This window comes from Halichoerus grypus, chromosome X (genome assembly GCF_964656455.1).
Source record: "Halichoerus grypus chromosome X, mHalGry1.hap1.1, whole genome shotgun sequence".
In the NCBI taxonomy this organism is placed as follows: Eukaryota; Metazoa; Chordata; class Mammalia; order Carnivora; family Phocidae; genus Halichoerus; species Halichoerus grypus.
The window spans coordinates 93676288-93699635 of record NC_135727.1 but is presented as its reverse complement, the minus strand read 5'-3'; the positions used below and the strand labels follow the sequence as shown (position 1 = coordinate 93699635).

General features: G+C 40.6%; 1 protein-coding gene across 9 annotated transcripts in view; it reads left to right on the top strand.

Moving 5' to 3' along the window:
• The first annotated feature begins 9444 nt into the window (after window positions 1-9444).
• The window catches only part of KDM6A (lysine demethylase 6A), a 201420-nt gene continuing 187516 nt past the window's right edge, over window positions 9445-23348 (top strand). For 4 of the 9 annotated variants that reach the window (XM_078064299.1, XM_078064298.1, XM_078064295.1 and 1 more), the window contains exons 1-2: window positions 9453-9956; window positions 10171-10234. In XM_078064299.1, coding sequence (XP_077920425.1) covers window positions 9796-9956; window positions 10171-10234 — 225 coding nt within the window. In that variant the 5' untranslated portion in view covers window positions 9453-9795. Of the gene's footprint in view, window positions 9957-10170; window positions 10235-23348 lie in introns of all 9 variants that reach the window. The other 5 variants (XM_078064296.1, XM_078064294.1, XM_078064292.1 and 2 more) reach the window with 3 other exon arrangements.

Below are 23348 nucleotides of genomic sequence, written 5' to 3'. Positions count from 1 at the left end.
GGCTTGATCTCATGACCCCGAGATCATGACCTGAGCTGAAACCAAAAGTTGGATGCTTAACTGACTGCCCCACCCAGGTCCCCCTACTCATATTACTATTTTTAAAATTCAGTACCTAATTTGAGAAAAAATATTGTGATTCAGATTTAGTTTTATAATTAGATATGGTGCAATTATTTAAGTGCACTTCTATTTTGGCATGATAATGCTCCCCTGCATGACCTCCCCATTCTTGAGCCCCCTCCTTTTTTTTTTTTTTTTTTACTTCATCTCTTGATTGGTTGAAAAATACTGCAAACAAATCTTTTCAAGAATGTGATATATTTTGTGATCCCTTAAAAAGCAGAGTGTTTCTCTGACATCTCTACTGAAAGACGACTCAGCTATATATTACATTTTGGGGTCACCAATTTTTCTCTCTAAAACTCTAGATATGAAAAATCAGACAGATTGATGTTTGTTTTTATCTGGGCAATCTGACTTCATTTTCTTGCCTGAACAATTATAGACAATATTGTAGGTTAACACTTTTGTCATAATGTATCCAGCTGTGTATCCTCTTTTATTGACTTTGGCTAGAACACAGTGGGCTCTTTCAATTAACAGACACTGTTCTTCAACACAGGAATGTTTCTGTTTTACTTTCTTTGTAGATATCTCTTCCACTTGCCTTTGTTCCTGTTTTAGGAACACAAATTATCCGTATGTTGGTTCTTCATTTTCTTCACAGCCCTCATCTTCTCTCATTGTTTCCATGTCTGTCTGTTTCCACTCCATTCGGTTTCTTAGCATCAGCTTTGTTCTTGACACCAAACTTAATTTTCTGCCAGATAAATTCTTTTTTACTGTCTCCAGTGTGTACTTTAGTTTTGTTTTTGCTTTCTTAGAGTACTTGCTCATTTTTCTTACCCTGTCTGTCTCTCTTTCCATCTCATCCTATTAGATTTTCATCTCAGTCCCACCTATTCATTCCTTCTGTTTCTTTTTTTCTACAGAAGCTTTAAGAATATCAACAGGTTTCTTCTGGATCATGGTGAAGAAGCGTGCTCATTTCCTCTGATTTTTCTAGATGCTCTGCTCCTCTCATAGCTCTGTGCTGATTATTCTCCTTACTCTCAAATAAAACAAGGTTTCTGTAGGCTCAGTATCTGTCCACAGGTGATTGAACGGGTTACCTCCAGGTCCACCATCTGTCTATGGAAGTAGTGGTGAAACCTCCATCTCCAGTCTTTAGCTGGAGGGCACACTAATGTCCACCTAGTCTAACTTCACCTTTTATGATCCCTTAAAGAGCAGGGAGTGTTTTTCTGACCTCTTTACTGAAAGACGACCCATATATTACATTTTGGGGTCACCAATTTTTCTAAAACTCTAGATGTGAGAAATCAGACAGACTGACATTTGTTTTTTTCTGGGCAAGCTTATTTACTAGTGTGATACCAATCACAATACAGTTCCTAGCACAGGCTTCTCTCAGGGATTTTTAAGAAGCTGGCCTTTCCTGAAAGTTTTGGCCAGGTCTGGCTGTTTAACGTGCAGGAAAGTTACATGCAAAATGAGAAAGAATGCAGGGCCTCTTGTTCAAAAACCGAGAATTTCAAGATGGTAACAGCAGAACATTAAACCAAGTACGAGGCCCTTCTTATCACAGGGCCCTGTGTGCCTGCCTAGGTTGCACTCCCATGAAGCTGGCCATGGTTATGGGGACTGCACTTCCTTAAATGTAAGTCTCCTCCCTTTTCCTCCCAATCTCTGTCCTGTTTCCTGCCCACTTGTTTTATCTATCTGCCTAGATAAATAGGAAATAGAGGAGTCTAGAGGATATGGTGTGGAGGTGGGGGTAGGGATCAGTATTCTGGTGAGCAGCCTTCAAGGGGAGAGAACTGCCATCTCTTGTTGGTTTAAGCACCATGTATGTGAATTGGGAGACAGATGGTGGTGGGTCATCAGGGGATAGAGTGTGGGCCTTAAATAAGTGGCTTCCTACCTTTTTCAGTCACTGTCTTTGAGGAAATGAAGCACAGGTAAACCATGATTGCAATTTTCTTAATCCAGCCATTTAGGACCATCTGCCTCATAATTAACATCAATTTCACCCAGATCCAAGACTTAGATTACCTGTCAGTTTTAGTCTTTGATATTGTGAAATCTTGTCTTTTTTTTTTTTTTTTTTTAATGTATTTGAGGGGATTTTTGTGAGAAGTTAGGACAGGATATATTTGGGAACAAAGAACAATATATCATTTTGGTCTAGAAGTCCCCATGGAATCAATTAGGTAGACCAGGGGTTGGCAAACCTTTTCTACATAGGACCAGACAGTAAATATTTTAGATTTTGCAGGTCAAGAGGCAAAATTAAAGATATTATGTAGGTACTTACATAGCAAGAGAAAAATCAAATTTCCACAAATATTGTATTGATGAAATTAAAAACCTAATAGTAATAATTCAGTAGTTTTGGTAATACAGGTCTACTAATGAGAAAAATGGGATTCTTTGTTTTTGGAATACATTTTGCTTAATTAGGGTTCAACGTTAGTATTGCTTATCATCCAATTAGTTTGCAAATGTTCATCTGTTAATGCTGATCTGTAATAGGATTTTATGTATTTCATTTTTGAAAATGTCTTTCCCTATAGATAGGCACTGCCAAACACTGACATCAATCCATGCGCATATGATTTTAATTGAGCATGTTCATTGCATGGAAGGCATTTATAGAATTCTATTGGATTTTTCTCTTGAAATTTGCCTTTTAGTATATCATTACATTGCAGTTAATCACTTCCAAATGATGCTTAGGTAGAAACTACTCAATTGCCCTGTTAAATGAATTTTGAAATACAGAAATTTCCTTACACTTGCATTGAGGTCTGAAAAATTGAGGTCACTTGGAACTGTAGCTTGAACTTGGAAAATACACATGTTGTAAATTTGTATAGGAATAGATAATTTGCCTCTTATTTTAAGTTTTGATAGCATGGAAATATAGAAAGTGGCTTGACAGTACTTGTAGTTTGGGCAATGTTATTTGTCATCAGAATGACTTTACTGTTGTGTAAGCTTATGTGTAAATGTTGTTTTACCTTGGAAGTGGTAAAGTTCATTTAGACCTATTAACAAGCCTCCAGCAAAAGCTAGTTTCCAAAGCCATTCATAGGTGGATAATAGGGGTTGAGGGCTGTTCTTCTCATTCAAAAATTCTCAATTTTGGTCTTGAGCTCTGAAGAATCACAGTAGAACTTTGCCGCTGCTAAGATATTGAACTGCTCTGTGGTAGAGCAAGACAGGATATTCAGTTTTTACTTCTGATAAAAATTCACAGAACTGATGATGGTTAAGTCCATGAGTGTGAATGAAGTTAATGGGGACACCGCTGGTTCAATAACACATGCTAAATTCCAATATTACCACAAAGTAATTACCGATGAGTAATACAATGAATAGCCATAGGATTTAAATGCCTTACATTTTCACCAACTTTGTAATTTGTTCAAATAAGCATTTTTCGGCGTCACGCTTATTCTTGCTACCACCAGTTGTAACACATCTTAGCAGGTTCCACTTCATGTTGTAGGGCATCAGTGCTTTTTCAGCTTCTTTGGAAACTGAAGCCACTTCAAACAGGGCATTGACTTTTCAAATAAATAACAACTGAGTAGTATCCGTATTCTCTGTTAACTCATGAAGAGCCAGGGAAAACCACTCAGGTAATTGCCTTGTTTTTTAGTTGACTACTGATGTTGCTCCCAATGTCCTCAACTCTTTAAGCAACTGTTCTAAGCTGAAAGGTTAATAGCCTTAAATTTATTTTCTCTGGGTACATTACTTTGGCTGGTGCAGTCAGACACAATTTAATTAAACAGCTTCCCTTGTCTGGCTAAGAAATGAGCCACTCAGAAAATGGCTTTGGTTGCAGTCTCCTTTTCATTTTTTATTTTGGTGAAGGAATTCTGCTGTGATGAAATATTCTGTTTTAAATTCTCTAATTGTTCTCACTGTTGCTTTCCTAGCACTTGGGAAAATTGTGATGAGTGTAGCCTAATAACGTTGACTTATATGATAAATGCTTTGCCATCAAATTTATAACGAAACCATCCACATTCTACTGTGCCTTAAAAGCATGATATTTGAAGCCCATTTTTCTCTTTTTTCATGTTTTGACATGCTAGACATGATAGACGTGTACTGATAATAAAAAAATGTAATGGTGTTATATGTGTGGCACTTGAAACCCTGCCAAGCTATAACAGCATTACTGTGATTTGTAGGGCACTAAGCAGCAGTGGAAAGTGATGAGACTACCACATACATTCTCTGTTGTAACCATCTAACTGTGTGTTGCCTTGTGAATGTAGCCATAGATAATACATAAATGAGTGAGCATGACTATGTTCTAATGAAACTTTATTTATGGACAGCCAAATTTGAATTTCATATAATTTTAATGTATGACAAAATGGCTGTACAAATACAGGTGGCAGACTGGTTTTGGCCTGTAGGTTATAGTTTTCTGCCCCCTGGTCTAGCAAAAGGGCTAGACCAATTGGCTAGCCAATATTCATTGAGGTTGGTGCCAATTGCTCAGCCCAGGTGAAAGGAAATCTGTTTAATGCAGCAGCACTAACACCAATAGCAACTCTACAGTTATTATTTCTGTGCCTAAAATAGCACTATAACCATCAGTATGGTTCTTGAGTATGCTTTTCTAATTTTCCAACTCTAACTCCCAGTTCTTTCCTTACCTTTTTGGTCACAGCCATACGCAACTTCTTGAAGTTACCATAACTCTCATATTCTTAGGCTTCTGTGCTTTTGCAGACACATTGCTGCCTGTGGCTGGAACACACACACCTCTACACCCACCCCCTAGTTCCTACTAATCCATCATCTATTTGCTAGGAGCTTTATTTGGTCCCTCTAAGCTGATAAAGATGCCTCTTCCATGAGCATCCACAGAAATTTGGGCAAAGCTTACAGCACTCAGCACTGTGCATTATGGTATAGAATTTATTTACACAACACTCCAAGTAAGAGCTCAGGACAGGGACCATGTCAATTTGGGAAATTTTCAGCCATTATTTCTTTGCATACTTTTTGGGCCCTGACCATTCTCCTCTCCTTCTGGGACACAAGTGTTAGATCTTTTGCTATAGTCCCGCAGATCCTTGCGGTTCTGTTTATTATTATCTTTTCCAGTCTATTTTCTCTCTGTTGTTCAAGTTGGGTAATTTCTGTTGTTCTGTCTTGATGTTCACTGATTCTTTTCTCTATCCCTTCCATTCTGATGTTGAGCCCATATATTTGGTTTTTATTTTGGCTACTATATTTTTCAGTTCTAAAATTTCCATTTGGTTCTTCTTTGTATCTTCTATTTCTTTGCTGAAACTTCCTATTTCTCTGCTGTGATTTTCTAGTTTTTCATTTGTTTTAAGTGGGTTCATAACTGCTCATTGAAACATTTTCATGATGGTTGCTTTAAAATCCTTGTCAGATAATTTGAACATCTGATTTACCTCAGTGTTCACATCTGTTGGTTGTATTTTCTAATTAAGCTCCAATTATTCTGGTTCTTGGTATGAAGGATTTTTGATCGAAACCTGGACATTTTTGGTATTATGAGACTGTGGATCTCATTGGCATCTTCTGTTTTAGCAGGCCTCTTCTGGCATCCTTCTGGTCGGGGGAGGGAAAACACTGCCTATTACTACTTTCAGGGAGGGGTGGAAGAAGTCCAGGTTCCCTACTCAACCTTGGTTGACTGGTGGAGGGGGGGGGGGGTCTTCTTGTTACTGCTGGATATGGATGGGAGTTCTGGCTCCCCAGTAGGCCTCCATTGATATCACCCTGGCTGGGAGGTGTGGGAGTGTCTCATTAGTGCTCCCCACATTGCTTCCACTGACACCATGGGAGTGGTGGCCTGGTTACCACTGGGCAGTAGGCCTCCTCTCACACCAACTCAGCAGGGAGGGGTAGTGATCCCTCATTTCTGCTGGATTGGGGTGGAAGTCCAGCCTCCCCAGTGAGGTGGTGGTGGTGATTTGAGGTGTCTCTTTACAGCCTGGTGAGGGTAGGAATCTAGGTTCCTGGTGGGTGTGGGTGGTCTTGACTTCATTTAGAAGTCTCAAAACTATTTTGACCACTGAAGTTTTTGTAATAACTGAAAGTCTGTCTGTACTTGGCTCCCTATCTCCCCTCCACCCTTACTCTGTATTTATTTTGGTCATCAACATGTTTGGACATCAGGTGGGTAATCTTTAGGACACTGGTGAGTATGGGAAGAGCTGGTAAATTTTTTTGATATAAAAAAAGTACAGTTCTAATTATAAGACTAGATAAATCATGACTCTATTGTGTGACTTTTTATCTGTATGGGTTACATGACACTAACATTACGAAAGAACTACATATTCCTAAATGCTTCAGGTTAGGTATTTAGTTGTTCGAAAGTTAAATTTGTTTTCCTATAATTGAATGGGCTTCTTCTCTGATATTAATTGGTGGTACTTATATAAGTATTAACTACAAATTATACACTAATTAGTCCATAATCGGACTCAGCATGACACAAATTTATATAATTTTAAAATGTTGATTTATCTATGCATATATTAGTCATATTACCTTGGTAAACTCAAATTACTCTCCCCTGCTCCTAGTGTGTTGTTAGAATTATGAAATAAGAATCAGTAGTAAGTGATATGAGGTTTAATTTTAGAATAAAGGGGAGATGTAGCAATGTTGGGATTATATGCCTTAAGTAAAAAGTGGATTAGAACTACGTGTTGGGTTTATAGAGAGGTTGGGGAGGGATAAGGAGGCAGTGATTGGTAGAGTGGTGATCAATACATCTAGAACCCAGAATGTGAAAGCAAGAAAGGATTTTAGAAATTCCAGTCTGCCTGCCTGCCTTCCTTCCTTCCTCCCTTTTTTTCTTTGAGGTTTTTGAATGTATATTATGTATCTGGCACTTTACCTACCTTATGGCATTTAATAGTCAAAATAACATTGTAAAGTGGATATATTTTCTTTTTCACAGATGAGGGCACTGAAGCTCAAACTAGACTAACTTGTGTAAGGTCACTCAGCTATCAAGTGGTATAGTTAGGATTCGAACCTGGAGCTGTATGATTTCACAATTCATGCTCTGGCTCAACCTCTCTGCTGTCTATACAGGCTTTCAGATTCATTTTGCATAGAAATAATCACACAATCATTTATCTCACCATTTCTCTCTCCAGTGAGGACCTAAACCTTGGAGGCTTCATACCTATTGTATATACATTTACTTGACAAATTATAAACTTTTGAGATCTAAAAAATTATATAGTGATATAAAGATTGATGTTACTGTATAAAAGTTGTTTCATGCTTCATAATGGAGGATGGATAACTGTAATTGGACTAGACATGTAGTTCCAGCTTAGAGGGTAATTTTCCCAAGGTCACACAGCCTGTGCAGTTAGGATTTGAATCTAGGTCTACCTGACTCCACTACCACCCATTGCATCCACTCAATGCAATTCTGCTATTAGCTAGTGATGATTATGTGGTGGGAAAGGTTTTGAGGGATTTGGGGTGGGTAGCTTTATAATTCTTAAGGGCTTGAGTCAAGAACCGCCAACTCCAGGAAGATGGCCAAATACTGGCTGAATTTTATCTGCTTGTGCCAGTCTAAATGTGTGTGTGGAGAGGGAAGATCTTGGTGTCAAAATCTCCCAGGCTTTGAAGGTCGTGTGACAAAGTTAACAATGCATGTGTTAATTTAGCTGTAGAAAACATTCAGCTCTCCATATTCATTCAAATAAAATTGAATACCATAAAGAATGGAAAAGGTGTTTCAGAGAAAGTAATTAAACATGAAATATAATCTATATGAAACTACAGTTTGTTAGTCTAGTTACTGGTCTCAGGGGAACAATTTAAAACCGTGTCTGTGTGCAAAATCAGGTGGGATTTCTATAGCTTCTTACTGAATGCTGCTAGGATTACTGAGTCAGCACTAAATTGTCTTCCTTATATTTTGAAATCCAAGTCAAATATATCTTGTCTATTGGTTGCGTTATTAAAAAATAGACAAGAGTCCATGTTTATAAAGGAAACCTTGTCATCGTATGTCCATTAATTGGTATTTTCCTATCTCTGAAGACTGGAGGTGTGCCTTGTAACAGATCTATTACATGAGACATATCTTACTAAATTTGTTTTTTGAAAAGAGTAACGGACTGAAGGCATATTTTCTTTTTCTCCCGATTACACTTCGGATTGAAAACCAGACTAGTGACTTTTATTTACATCTAAGATAGGGTTAGAACAAGAAAGTGTTATTGTTGTCTAAGGCATGTTGTGGGGGATAGAAAAGGCTTTTCTGGGCTGCAAGCTGTGATAGGGATCTTCACTGTCTTCCTTTAGGCCTGTCCACAAGCAGCCCCAACTCTTCCATGAAGGAACCCGAGACCAGCAACAGAAACCGAAACCAACATTCTGGAGATCTGCTTAACAACTGTCATTATTTTCTTACAATATCATAACGAACTACCGATAAAACGCAGGTAGCACGAAAATTTGGCCCCGAAGTGCCGCCAACAGACCTTCGGCGGTGGGGAGCCGAGATTGGCAAGCCAGACCGCATGGGCGACTCTTCATTCCCTCCGGCCGGGGATCAGGAGGACTTTCCCCCTTCACTTTCCGCGGGAGTGAGGGGATCGGGGCAGGGAGCGCAGGCCTGGCTTAGGGCGGCGCCCGAGCCGCCCGGCTGGGGCCAGCAGCCGCTCCCAAGCTCGCTCCTCGCGGAGGCCATTATTTCCAGCGGTGCCAAAAGTGTGCTCCTTCTTCGGAGGGCGGAGGTCAGGGGCCGTGCGCCGCCTCCCGGCGACGCGACCTTTACCAGGCCCTGTGAGGCCCGGGACCCCTGGAGCGCGGGACTGCGGGGGCCGTGGTTTAGGCCCACCACCGAGCTCTCGGGCCGGCAAAGGCCGTCCATGGCGTCCTCACTCACTGCTCACGCCCGCCGCGGGCGGTGCCGGACCTCGCCCTTCCCCACCGCTCCCCTCCCCCCACGCACCCCCCCCGCCCCCTCCCCCCCCCCGCCAATCCCGCCGCGGCTCCCGAGGTGACACGGCCCGGACCCTCCATTCTCTGCCCCAGTGTATTTAACTAGCACAACCTAACAGCCTGCTGCCTCTCGGTGACAACCCTTCCCCCCGACAGACGGGCCCAGCAGCCAACCACCGGCCAGAATTGGCCTGCGTCCCGCTCCCCGTCGGTGGCGGCCTCGGTGGGCGGGGCTCGGCAGCTAGCAAGTTGAGTGGAGCCACGGCTGACGTGAGTCAACAAAGGTCACGTGAGGCAAGCGGGCGGCGCCCATTGGCGGCGCTGGCCGGGCGCGGAGGGGGGGTCACGGCGGCGGCGTGGGGTTCGCTGTGTGACACAATTACAACAACTTTGTGCTGGTGCCGGGGAAGTTTGTGTCTCCAACGAATCCCCCCCCTTGCCCCCCAGCCCCGCGCGCTCCGGCCGTTCCCGCCGTCCCCGCCTGTGGCTGTCCCCCGCCCGCCCCCGCGATGTGACCCTACAGCCGAGCCGCCGCCGCTGCCGACCCGGGGGCTCCGCAGCCCCTGCCGCCGCCGCCTTCGCCGCCGCCGTGTTGGGATTTTTCGTCGCTGCCGCCCGCGGCGGAGAAGGAGGCGGCGATAAAGTTGGTGTGCCGGTCCCGAGCGGAGATTGGGGGCGTCGTTGCGGGCCCCGGCCCGCGGGGGGGTGTCGGCGTTGGAGTTGTGAATTCGCTGCGTTTCCATGAAATCCTGCGGAGTGTCGCTCGCTACCGCCGCCGCTGCCGCCGCCGCTTTCGGTGATGAGGAAAAGAAAATGGCGGCGGGAAAAGCGAGCGGCGAGAGCGAGGAGGCGTCCCCCAGCCTGACAGCCGAGGAGAGGGAGGCGCTCGGCGGACTGGACAGGTACGGGCCGCCGTCACCCGCCCGGTCGGCTCCGGACGGGCTGGCGCCGCTCTCCGGGGAGGCCCGAGCGCGGCTTGCCTCTGGCGGCGGCGGGGCGGACACCTCGGCTTGGCGCTCTCCGTGCCGTAGTCGCCGCCGGGGCCTCGGGCTCGGGCAGGGGTGGATCGGTGGCGTTCCCGGAGCTCTAACGAGCCGCGTGTGTCTCTCCCCACAGCCGCCTTTTCGGGTTCGTGAGGTTTCATGAAGATGGCGCCAGGACGAAGGCCCTACTGGGCAAGGTAAGGCAGCCCGCGGGCCGGAGCGCGGACACGGACTCCCCGGCCGGCGGCCGGCCCGCCCCGGGCCCCGCGGCCCGGCCGGCGTTCATTGTGGCCACGAATGATGGCCGAGGGGCTTCCGGAAAACTATTTCCTGCCTTTGCTCTCCCCCCACCCTCGGATACCTCGCTTGTACCCTTGCGAAATCGCTCTCTCCTCTTGTAGCTGAAGGAACAGAGGCAGCAGCGCTTTGGGGCCGAGCTCAGCTGGGTCGACAAAATCGCCTCTCATTTTACGGCTTTTTGGAGGTAGACCGATGATCTCCGAGGTGCCTGTTCAGTGTCAAGGGATCGTAAATGTGTGCAGATTTCCCCAAATTTCTGACTTACTTGTTTCCCGTGGTTTTTATTCTTTTGCTTCAGGCAGGTTGTTCGTAATGTCTACTGTTAACCAAACGTTTTGGGCTTTCCTGCGTCCCTGCTCCCAGAAGGGGGAAGTTGCATATAGTTTAGGGCGGTGAAGAGTTTGCATTGGGCTGTTGACATGCATCTCGACTGGTATGTGTTTTACCTGAAGTTAGGTGACTTGTTTACTTTTTGGGTCTTTCTGCCACAGAAATCTTGCAGTTATTTGTGAATGTGTTTTCTTCTTGGAGTCTCGTTTCCTGTGTGTCCGACCGGGGAGGCTAGGGGGGATTCGGGGTGTAGTCTCTGTTTATTTGTGTGGAAAGTTGTTGGCACTGTCATTTAGTTAAGTAATGGCTGCTCCTATCGGCCCAAGATGGCGGGACAGGGTGGGAGGAGAAAGTGAAGGGGGGGGTTTGAGGGGAGGGAGGAGAGGTAAACATGGAAATAAATAGTAGCGATGAATAGGTCTCTCCTTCGGAGTGTGTAGCTCGATGGTGTTTAATAAAAATTGTCCAAGATGATTTGCATATAGAATTCTTGTACCTTTCTCAAGCTTGGAAGCAGCATTCATAAGCCTGGTAAATGCTTATCAACCTGTAGCACATTTAGTTGCCCATCCGTAAGCTATTGAACAAAGGCTGTGGAGTCTCGATCTGTCTGCATCAGTTTGTCTCTCCTGACCAAAATACGGCTGAAATGATATTTGTACGGTTTCTTAATTGGGACCGTGAAACTTGGGAGTGTGTGCGATAGGTGTTGCATCCGTTAGACATTTTCTTTTCAAGCTGAAATCAGTAGCTTTGCGTTTGACACCTAGCCTTATTGTTAGAATTGAGAAGGAAGTTTGAAATGACTAAAGCCTAGCATTTTATTCTTAAGTTGATTTTTTTATTTAGTTGTCCTCAATTTTTGTCTGTAGTTTGGTTTTGAAGAGTCCCTAATTCCTTTTATCTGTAATTAACTTCTGTTTTTGTTTCAAGGTAACTAAGTGTAAGGAGTTTCAGTCACATATAATGACCAGAAAGCTAAAGAAATAATCCTTTCCAGTAAGCCTAGTGTTTTTGACTGATACAGGAAACTTGAATTAAACTTTGGTGATGTAGGTATTCATTGGTTTCATTAAAATTATCACTGGAAAAATGAGTAGTGACTAGCTCTGAAATGATTCAGGCCTCAATGATTAAAGCCTTGAAGATTTTTTTTCTGAGTATTTAAAATATTAAAAACAGTTGACTGCTGTCAAAGTTGTCCTCCCAAAAGATTAAATAAAATATTTAAATATAAGGGAGCATCATTGTATTTTGAAGTGATTATTGCCAGTCTAACTAGGGGTTGGTAAAATTGTTTGCAAAGATAACACATTTGGAAAAGTTTGGCTAAATCTGTTGCTTTTGGTTTATGATAAAGAAGAAATAAATGGAATCTGAGGTTTTATGTGGATAACGTGTAAAATGCAAGTTGATGATTTCGTGTCTCAGAATGCTTGTATTTAGTAGATTCACAGTGGATGGTGCTTAATATTGGATTTCAGATTGTAATATTGAGCTCTGCAGTTATGCGCTATTGTGTTTAACGTAAAGAAGTCGATGTTTTCAAATATCTTTTGTGAAAGTGTGCATTACTTTCTTGATGTTTCAATACAGTAACATGTTATAAATGAGAAACTTGTGAAGCTTCATTATGTTTTGGGGAAGAATTAGGGCTTTATAAAACACTGGATAATCTGATAAATTACTAAGTAGTTCATTGAGCTGAAGAAAAAAAGTCTTTATTCAGACTCCGTGCTTGTGAGGTCCTACCTATTTAGGTCAAGACTCATTAGCCTTAACATTAAAACATTCTAGAGTATGTGCTTGCAACCTCATGCAGTTCTTGTGAGCCTGAACATACCAGCGAAATGTGTAATGTAAAGCTTGACATTATATAACCTCACAACTTGTGTTCGAATTGGATTCTGAATAGAATGAATGAGCTGGGGTCCTGCTATCGGAAGTATTGAATTATTTAGTTTCATCCATCTTTTGAACAGTCCTGGGGAACAACAGACGTGTGTGTGTGTGTGTGTAATGTTGAGCTGTGTTGGTTTCAGAATTTTTACAGACTGTGTGTGTGTGTGTGTGTGTAATGTTGAGCTGTGTTGGTTTCAGAATTTTTACTCTCTGAAAGTCTTAAAAAACCAAGAGTTCACTTTTCTTTGTTGGGGTTGGTTCAGGCTACTTACCTGAGGGCATGTAATGGAATTGAATAGCTCCCAGGGTTCTGTTTTTAGCTGCTATTTTTGTCCTGCCAGTTCTCCACCCCCCCAACAAATTTGGTCTGAACCTTGTAGAACTTTACTTCTGACAGAAACTTAGCTCTTACTACTTGTTTTCAAACGTTTTTATTCCTATATGTTTTATTGGATCTTCTTTCAAGTTTTAAAATTCAAATTTTGTAGGTGTAAGAAAAGATAACTCTTGACTTAAAAGCTTTGGAAAGTTTTAGGGACGCCTGGGTGGTGCAGTCCGTTGAGCGACTGCCTTTGGCTCAGGTCATGATCCTGGCGTCCTGGGATGGAGCCCCGCATCGCATCGGGCTCCATGCTCGGCGGGGAGCCTGCTTCTCCCTCTCCCTCTGCCTGCCTGCCTACTTGTGATCTCTCTTTCTCTCTCTCTCTCAAATAAATAAATAAAATCTTAAAAAAAAAGCTTTGGAAAGTTTTAAACATTTAATAAGTGTCTCTTACTTGCCCCTAAACTTGTATGTTCCTTTTCCAGGTGTGACAGTACTTTATCCAAACTGTTGATTTCTCTTACTCTCTGTTTTTGTAAGATTCATTTATATTAGACTCCTTAAAGGAATTTTTGTTTGTATGATTGCCATTTGATATACAATGCTTGGGGTTTTGGACCAGAAAAATAGTAATATGGTATATTATTTTTGTGGTAATATCTTTAAAATATCTTTAAAAGATTATAAACAGAAAGTGGTTGCTTAATCAGAGTTTTTGAAATACAGCATGATCTTGACCACTTTGCTCTTTAAATTAATGTTGACCATTAATCTTTTGGTAACATAATAATTCAAGATGCTTACATTTTAATTATAGTGGAGTTACTGAAAAGTATTAAAAATATTTAAACTAATTATGGTGACTTTTTTGGTACATTTTTGAAAATATTTTGGGTTAATCTTGTTATCAGTTGGATAAGGATTTGCGTTAAAGTATCATAGCAATATATAGCATAAATATAGAAAGAATAAATATAGTAATACTATAAAGGCATATTTATAGTAATATAATGCTAAAGGGTTGGGGAATCTTACCTGTGTCGGGGAACTATTGCTAAAGTACATAGTGGTTCATTTTGAAGTATCTTTACATCCGTTTTAAGTTTGTCCTGAGTACTTTTATTGGAACTTTTTTTTGTAATTCTGTTAATCAGTAGAAAGATTACGTAGAATGCCTAGAAGAAGTTATGGTTTGTTTATCATTTAGAAATGTGTGCTTTTTTTCCTAGGAAATAATTAGTATTAAAATAGTTGGCATTTTAAATTTTTTGGGTAATGGTAGTAGTTTAAAATCCATTAAGGCATATATTTTCCTAAATTTGGTTTGCTTACATGTAGATGGTAGGGGAAAATTATTAGGTTAGTTCTGGAGGTGGCTTATTTGTATATTTAGAGGTTGATGCTGTTTAAAATTTTTCTGTATTTTTTTTGTTTATAGGCACTTAAAGGGATATATTCATTTCTAGTGCTAAAGAACGTTTAGTGTTTGGGTTACAAAAGTAACCACAGAATAACGTCATGCTTTGTGTTTGAAAATTAGGTCTTTAATTTGATGTGTTTTTAAAAAGTATTTTCTAGTTTGGAAAGTTGTCTTGTAAATAATTATAGTCATTGTTTACCTGGAGAAAGTCTCATGCCGTTACTATATATTTCCTAAAATTTTGCTACATTCCTGGTAATAAAAGTTATAGAAAGAGATTACAGAAATGTTTGCATATCTGGGCACAGATTAGAACTGCAGGAATATATAAACAGGCACTTTTTAAGTTTTGGCCTTCTTTTTCACTGGATAGCTCTTTCCATAGAATCAATTAGAAGTTGAAATGACTAGGGAACATTTGACTGCCACCTCTAGGTATTTTAGGTTAAGAAAAACTGCCTGAGAGGGGTTTTTGTGACTTAGGTGGCAAAGTGGAGTGATGGGTCGCTTGTTTTAAATCAAAGTAAAGCTTCAGTGCTTGGCTAGCTACGGAGTAAAAAATCTTATTCTGACTTGATTATGTAACATTTAGTTTTTTTTTATATGGTACCAGTATTCTTTTGCAGAGTTGAAAGGGGTTTTGTTAAGTTTATTTTTACTTTGAAACTCATTGTGGTCCTTTGAGCTCTTTGAAATTGATGTTAATGACTGATAACACCGTGCATTAATATTATTTTTGAAATGTGGTATCCAGAGAGCTAATTTACGTTACAAAAACACCACCAGATTGTCTTAAGAATTGAAATGGTGGTTAGGTTATTTAGGGCCCACATGTATGTATTTGTAGAATAGTTGATTAATGGAATTTATTTAATGAATGCAAAATTAATGGTTTTATGTACGCATACTGAAGCTTTACATGTAATTTTATCAGCTTTGCATTTGTTAACAGTACATTAGAGCAACAAACATTGACTACATTAAATGCAAGTCTTCTATGCGGGGAATATGAAGATAATATAGATATCCCTTGCCTGCATTGAGCTTAAGCTCCCTAAGAGGAGTGAGATATGTATAAGGATGATATAACATAGGAATAGGAATGTCAGTGGCAGAAGAATAGTGTGAAGTGCCCTGAAAGTTTATGATAAACATAAATTTAACAAGTTTGAATGGCTTTTTGTTTGTTTGTCTTTTGGCTAACCGTAGAAACATTGATTAGCAAGCAGGCACAAAAGCAGTCACAGGAACCTGTTTGGGAAGCTTGTGAAGTCCTGGCTCTTTGTAGGTAGTCTAACCAGAACCTTGCTGGAAAGGTGCATTGGAGGCACATGTAGCAAGCAATATGTTAGCTGCAGTGGGCATTATCCCAGAACTACCTGGTCCCAGTGGAACACAGGGCTGAATGGGACTCATAGAGTTATACGTACACTGTGTAGAGTATTGGGATCCTGGGTTTGTGGATTCTTAGACCCTGTTTGTGCAGAGGTGGAGGTGCCTTTACAGTCTTTCTAGCCAAGCCACATTAACTTGACCATCATTCATTTCACTGATGAAAACTTAATGTCTAAAACGCCTTGTGCTACCTGACACATTCCAGGGCTGACTGAAGTAAAAACAGGAGAAACATTGCCTTTGCAGAGTGCTGCCCTGGCTCGTGTCCTCCTCATGTCTCTCATTGCTGGATTTAACTGTTCTTGGACTGTGTATTCCTGATTTGGAAATTTAAAAAGTTAACTAACAGCTTCTGGATTTTAGGTTATTAGAGTTAACTGATAGTTGCTAGTTTAAGATTAACTAAAGCGTCTGAGACCCACCATATTCTGATGTATTTTATTTTTTTAAACATTTAATGAGAATTTCTATTATGTAACATATTGTCTGTCAGACATTTAAAACTAAATTATTTAATTAAATTTTTACAGTACACTTGTGAGTTTAATGGGGTGGTATTTACATTTGTGAGATATTGCAGATACTGGTGTCTGGGCTAGTTTAATTTACAGACAGCCTATTCCATGTTTTCAGGTATGTTTCAACAAATTATACACTTTGAGCACAAGACCCCAGGAAAAAAAAAAAAAAAAAGACCCTCTCTGCTAGCTCCTCATGCCTGGGCACTTTTTATGGACTGGACCTTTTTTTCTGTGGATGGGTGGTGCTGGGAAGTGGGCAGGCATTGATGGCTTCTGTAAAACAGTATTGGCTTTCTTGGATCCCCGTTTTCAGGTAGTTTACTCTTGGGGCAGTTGTAAATTGAGTTTCAGAGTTCTACCCTAGGTTGGGCCTCAGTAGAATGGCTACTATTAATAGGATGAGGATTATTTCTTAATTGTGTTTCTTGGAGATGGTGTTTCTTGATTTGGGCATTAGCAAGGAATCTTGTAATTTTGTTTAGGAAAACATGATTTAAAATCAGGTTTTAGCTTTTAGCAGATGTTGAAAGGATAATCTGTGTGTTCTCTTCCCTCTCTGATCTCATTTTACAGTAATTTTTACCTTTGTATGGATTCTTGGGATCCTTGAATGAGTGTTCGTGGGTCAGATTAAGAAGTTCTCTGACCAAGTTTTGGAAGGATATTCAGTAAATAAATAAAGGTCGTCTTGGAGTACAAAACAGCTCTAGGGTGAGGAGGAGGGGAGATTTTAAACTTTACACTTTATAGATTTCTGTACTGCTATGGTTTTTTGTTTTTTTTCTTTAGACATATTACTTTACAAATAATACAATAAGCACCCTGATAGTACACCAGAATTATATTTTGGTTGATTGAAAATGGATTTTATTCTACCGTGTGTGTAGAGATAACTGTAAAGGCCTTGTCAAGTTGGGATGCTTTTGAGCTTGATGGTCCTTAAGTGGGGATAGGGGTGAATGAAGTAGAGATGTGCCCTGTTAGGTCCTGTTTCTTTGCCTTTTAGGTGGCTTTATGATAAGTCACTATGCAATCTTCATTTTTTTTTGTTTTTAAAGATTTTATTATTGAGAGAGCACGCACGTGTGCGCACAGGGGGAGGGGCAGAGTGAGAGAGAATCTCAGGCCGACTCAGTATTGAGCGCAGAGCCAGACTGCCCAATCTCAGGACCCTGAGATCATGACCTGAGCCGAAATCAAGAGACAGATACTTAACTGACCAAGCTACCCAGGCCACCCCTGCAATCTTCATTTTGATCTTTAGCATCTGTTTCTTTGATGACTTTCCTTTTGGGCCCCTTTTTGCCTAGGTTGACATTTGGGACCTAATTAAGAACTATAACCTGGAAGCTTGGGAGTGATGCCTTATTTAGACAGTTTTAGGGTTCTCAGGCAATTTGTGGGCTCTTTGCCACTTTCTCCTACAGACTTTTATTTATTTTTTTAAATCCATTTCTTCTTTTATCCTATCTTTTCTCTATTTTTCTACATTGCTAAAACTGTTGTCATTCTGTTAATGTATTCTGATTTTTTTTGTAGTTTGGGTCTGTGGAAGTATTTTGTCTGTGTTAGAATAAATAAAAGATGTGCTGCTGCTAAGTTTATTCTCAGGAAGAAGGTTGGACTTTGTTATAGTTAAGAGATTATATGAGGTCATCTAATACATTTTAATTTAGAACAGTGGAGGAAACCCTTTTAGATAAAGGGTTGTTTTCAGGCTATGGATCTATTACATTATGTCCATTAGATCCTTTTCTTCTTTAAAAAAGTTTGTTAGGGAAAATTTTCAAGAGCAGAGAAAACCAACCAACCAACCATCACTGATCATTACCCAGTTCAGCTATTTTCAACTCACGTCCAGTCTGTTTCATTTGTATTTTGCCCCTCACCCCCATTATTTTGAAGGACATTTCAGGCATCAATCACATCGTGTAATCCATAGATACATCAGTTTGTCTCTGAAACATAGCCACAGTGCCCTTACTATACTTAAAAATAACTTCTTTTTTTTAAAGATTTTATTTATTTATTTGACAGAGAGTGAGAGAGCACAAGTAGGGGGAGCAGCAGAGGGAGGGGGAGAAGCAGCAGGCTCCCTGCTGAGCAGGGAGCCTGATGTGGGGCTCATGTGGGGCTCGATCCCAGGACCCCAGGATCATGACCTGAGCTGAAGGCAGATGCTTAACCGACTGAGCCACCCAGGTGCCCATAAAAATAACTTCTTAATAGTAAATAGTTTTTGGGCCCTGATAATTTTGATGTATGGAAGAATTCTTTGGGAAACTAATAGAAAACAGATAATTAGCTGAATAATGTGAGTTTGTATTTTAATATTGTGGAAGGATTCTGTAATAGAATATTACGTAATCGTGGCAAAAGAGATAATTTTGCCTAAGAACTTTATGAATCTTAGTTGACTGAGTCTGGGTCATTTATACATTTAGGGGAAATTTGTTTTTAAGATATAGTAGTTAAATGTTTTAGGTTTTTGAATTTCAAATATCAGAATGAGAACTAGAAAAGCTTTTGGTTTTGCTTGGTTGATTGTGAAATGTTTGCTGACCTGCTGTGGGTGAGGCCATGTGCCAAGTCTTTGGGCAACAAGTAAGACCTGGCCTCTGCCCCTGCAGTCTTTGGAGGAAAATGGATAGACTGAGTGATCATATGTTGTAGTAAGTACGGTAATCAAGGTGTATGCAAAGTGCTATGAGCTCTCAAATGATGGAGCCAATAAAACATTTAAAATGTTTGATTATGGATAGTTTAAACTATCCACACAATTCCTAGCATTTTGGAGTAGTTAATTTTGACTGGAGAAATAAGTAGGTGAGGGAAACTCCACGAAGATGTAACATTTTGTCTTGGTTATCAAACATGAGTGGAGGTTTAGCAAGAGGAAAGAAAGGGCAGAGAGTTGGAGGTATGAAGTTAAATGGTGTTTGAGGAATTGTGAATAGTCTAGTGTTGGTAGAGGGTGTCATGTTGGGATTAGGAGAAGGTAACTGAGCACATGAAGGCCTATGTCGCTATAGGCCATAGGATGTTTTGGGAGGTCATTGAAGTCAACTCTCTAATCCGGAGGAATTGACATGACTAGAGTAGGTTTTATGGGAATATTATTGGCTACAGTGAGAAGGATAAAGTGGAGGGGAAAAGATCCTAGTTGTGAAGTATTGATGGTGGATTTTAAAGTGGAATTCTGCTTCTGCCACTTACTCGATGTGTGATCCTTGGACAAATGATTTCACCTTTCAGAGGCTCAGCTTTCTCATCTGTAAAATGGAAGTGGTAATAGATTTCTGGCAGGCTGTTGCATTTTGTGTTAGGAAAGAAAGTGCTTGGCATTGGGCCTAGCATGGAAGGTGCTCAGTACAAGGTTCATGTTATCATCTTGGGAAAGACAGTTAAGTTTAAACTAAGGCTATAGTTTAGGAGTGAGGGTGGAGATAGAGGCAGATTTGGGATCTCTGGAAAAGAATCCTAACATCTTACTACTTTGACTTTCTTTCTTTGTCTAACCACATCTTAGTCTCTGAGACTCTGTTCTAGATTTTCTTTACTCACTCTGCCTCCAACTTACACATAAACTTCCACTTGATTACTTTAGTTGGGCATCTTGAAGGCACCTTAAACTGAACATATGCAGACTGAATTTATCATTGTCTTTGATGTTTCTTATCTTAACAAATGGCACTTAATCATTATCCTTGCCAGAAACCTTGGAGTGGTTCTTGACTCCTTTTTCTTAACTTAAAAGTCCTAATAGTCTGCCTATCTTGTCATTTCTACATCTTAAATTTCAAGTCTGTTTCTCTCCATTCTCACTGCCATTATTCTAATTGCAGCCATGATCCTATCTTTGACTTTTGAAATAGCTTCATATAGTTTTTTTGAATATGTATACATGTGCATAGTACAGAATTGAAAAGTTACATGAAGGGTTTTTTTTTTTAAATATTTTATTTATTTATTTGACAGAGAGAGACACAGCGAGAGAGGGAACACAAGCAGGGGGAGTGGGAGAGGGAGAAGCAGGCTTCCCGCGGAGCAGGGAGCCCGATGCGGGGCTCGATCCCAGGACTCTGGGATCATGACCTGAGCTGAAGGCAGTCGCTTAACGACTGAGCCACCGAGGCGCCCCTACATGAAGGGTGTTAACAGTAAAAAGAAAATCTCCCTCCCACACCATCTCCCAGTTATTTTGTTCCTGTTATCAGGCAGCCACTGATAAAAGGTATGTTGGGTAACTTCATATTTCAACACATACCAGAGCATATTCCATTTTATTTTTTCCCCCACACGAATGAGGTCATACTGTATACAAGTCATTAAAATACTTCGTTAATTTTACTCTTTGCTATATGAAGATGTTAGTAGTTTCTATATTGAATTGTCTTGGGTTTGAGAGTTCTCTCATTCAAATAGATGTTGGTGAGGGGATTGATTTGGGTTATTTTTAAGTTCTTTTTGATTTTGAGGTTTTATTACTCCTTTTATACATGATATTGAGGGTAGAAATTCTTCAACATGCGAAAGTCTTAATTGGAAGTATGTTCATGTGTGTTTTCGTAAGGTAGCAGTTGCTTAATTTTGTATGCTGTGAACTGTCAATTGGAATAATTGGCAAATTTTGCCTTCATATTTTGGTTTTATTAGTATGACTGATTATCAGGCTCTGTGATTACTAACTTAATTCACTACCTGAATGTTTATAGAAGTAGCCATAGTTTATACTACTTAATAATCTTGTATTTGCAGGAGTCATTCATTTCCTTGGTTTATTCTTGTTCTTATTATAGAAAAGGAAAAATAGGTAAACTTGCATTCTTGATTAGTTGAAAACAGTACAGGGCTTAGTGGTTAACTTATTTCATGGCAGAATATCTTTATTTTCATTTTTCAGTGACTGGTGTTAGAGCTATAACAGTAGTATTTATTTTTGGGGGTCATTAACCCTTTTAGGGTCAGTGTAGCTGCATACATTTTATATATGATTTCAGGGAGTATAAAGATCCCTTTGAAGCCCAACTGTGGACTCCAGTATTTTCACTTAAGTGTAGTTCACTTATTCTTGAGTAGAGGAGTAGAGGTGTTAATGATGGGAGTATGTTGGAGAGAAAGGAAAGCTTTAGAACCACTGGGTTGGTTAGGCTTAGATGGCATGGATTTTTACCACACAGTTTGTGGTATTTTATGACCACTTCACATATTCTCTCAAATTCTTCTCTACAGGTTATTATAAGGGTACTAGGGGAAGAGAAGGTGGTCTGATCTGTAGAGAACTTACTGTTCTAACCGGAAAAATAGCTGTACGCACATGCCCTTTTAACATAGTTAATAGGCTTTAGTGTTGTTTCTTTAGCCTGGGTGCTCAAAATGCTGGTTTGGTTGGGAGGCTGTATGATATATGGGGAAGAACAATGGATTAGAAAACTGAAGACCTGAGTTTTAGGGTCTGCTGCCTACTTTAGTCAAGTTGCTTAATTGATACTGTCCCAGTTTTACCGTCTGTTAAGATGAAAGGCTGGGAATTAAAAATTTTCAGTGACTAGCACCAGAATTCTAGGTAACTATTCATTTTAGTTTTTAGGATTGACCCAATTCTTTTTTAAGATTTTGACCCAGAAGGAGGACACAGTAGAACTTTGTTCTAGATAGTAATTTTCTTTGATTTCAGCCTCAAGCCTTCAGGATCAGACACCAGATGAATGCAGAGACCTAATGGAACTGAGTTGCATGTTTTTGTTATGCTAGTATGATTGGCCATTCTGTTACTCTTTGATTTGAAAGTTGGTCTTATTTATTAATGGTTAGTGTTTGACTTCTCCAAACTGCTGCTTATAGTTGGGGCTATAATTTTTTAGGTCAGATGTGATATTTCTAATTATAGAAGATGGGTGTAATCACTGTGTCTGTTTGCTGGGAATTCATATAACAGGGCTAAATGAATTCTCATGTGCATTGGTAAGAAATGTCACATTGAAGGGGCACCTGGGTGGCTCAGTCAGTTAAGCATCTGACTCTTGATTTCGGCTCAGGTCATGATCTCAGGATCGTGAGATCGAGCCCCATGTTGGGCTCCACGCTGGGCATGGAATCTTCTTAAGATTCTCTCTTACTCTCCCTCTGCCCCTTTCCCCCACTCATGCTTGCACCCTTGCTCACTCTGTCTCTCAAAAAAAAAAAAAGTCACATTGAATAAATATGTACTGTTAGGTATTGGGCATTTAGGTGTCACAAAAAATGAATAAGGCCCCTTGGTTTCCCCAAGAGTAGTAAGAATCTTGTAGCATTAGTGGGGCATTTTGTGATCTATTGAATGTAAACTTTTATTGTTCGATTTTGCTTTGTGTGTGAGATTATATTTTCATTATAAGCCTACCAGTTAAAAAGATAGATTTGGATTTTCTTTCTTCCTCTTTTTTTAAGATTTTATTTTATTTATTTGACACAGAAAGAGAGAGAGCCAGAGAGCACAAGCAGGGGGAACAGCAGAGGTAGTGGGAGGAGCTGTGGGTCTTGATCCCGGGAGCCTGATGCGGGTCTTGATCCCAGGACGCTGGGATCATGACCTGAGCTGAAGGCAGATGCTTAACTGACTGAGCCACCCAGGCACCCCTAGATTTGGATTTTTTTTTTTTTAAGATTTTATTTATTTGAGAGAGAGAATGAGATAGAGCATGAGAGGGTCAGAGGGAGAAGCAGACTCCCTGCTGAGCAGGGAGCCTGATGCGGGACTCGATCCCGGGACTCCAGGATCATGACCTGAGCCGAAGGCAGTTGCTTAACCAACTGAGCCACCCAGGCGCCCCTAGATTTGGATTTTCTTTTCTTTTTTTTTTTTTTTTAAAGATTTTATTTATTTATTTTGAGAGAGAATGAGAGACAGAGAGCACGAGAGGGAAGAGGGTCAGAGGGAGAAGCAGACCCCCCACTAAGCAGGGAGCCCGACGTGGGACTCGATCCCAGGACTCCAGGATCATGACCTGAGCCGAAGGCAGTTGCTTAACCAACTGAGCCACCCAGGCGCCCTAGATTTGGATTTTCTTAAGGAGAAACTTCTTGTTTGTTTAACAGCCTTTCAAAGATGATAAATGTATAAAATGAAGTGGGTTTTCTGT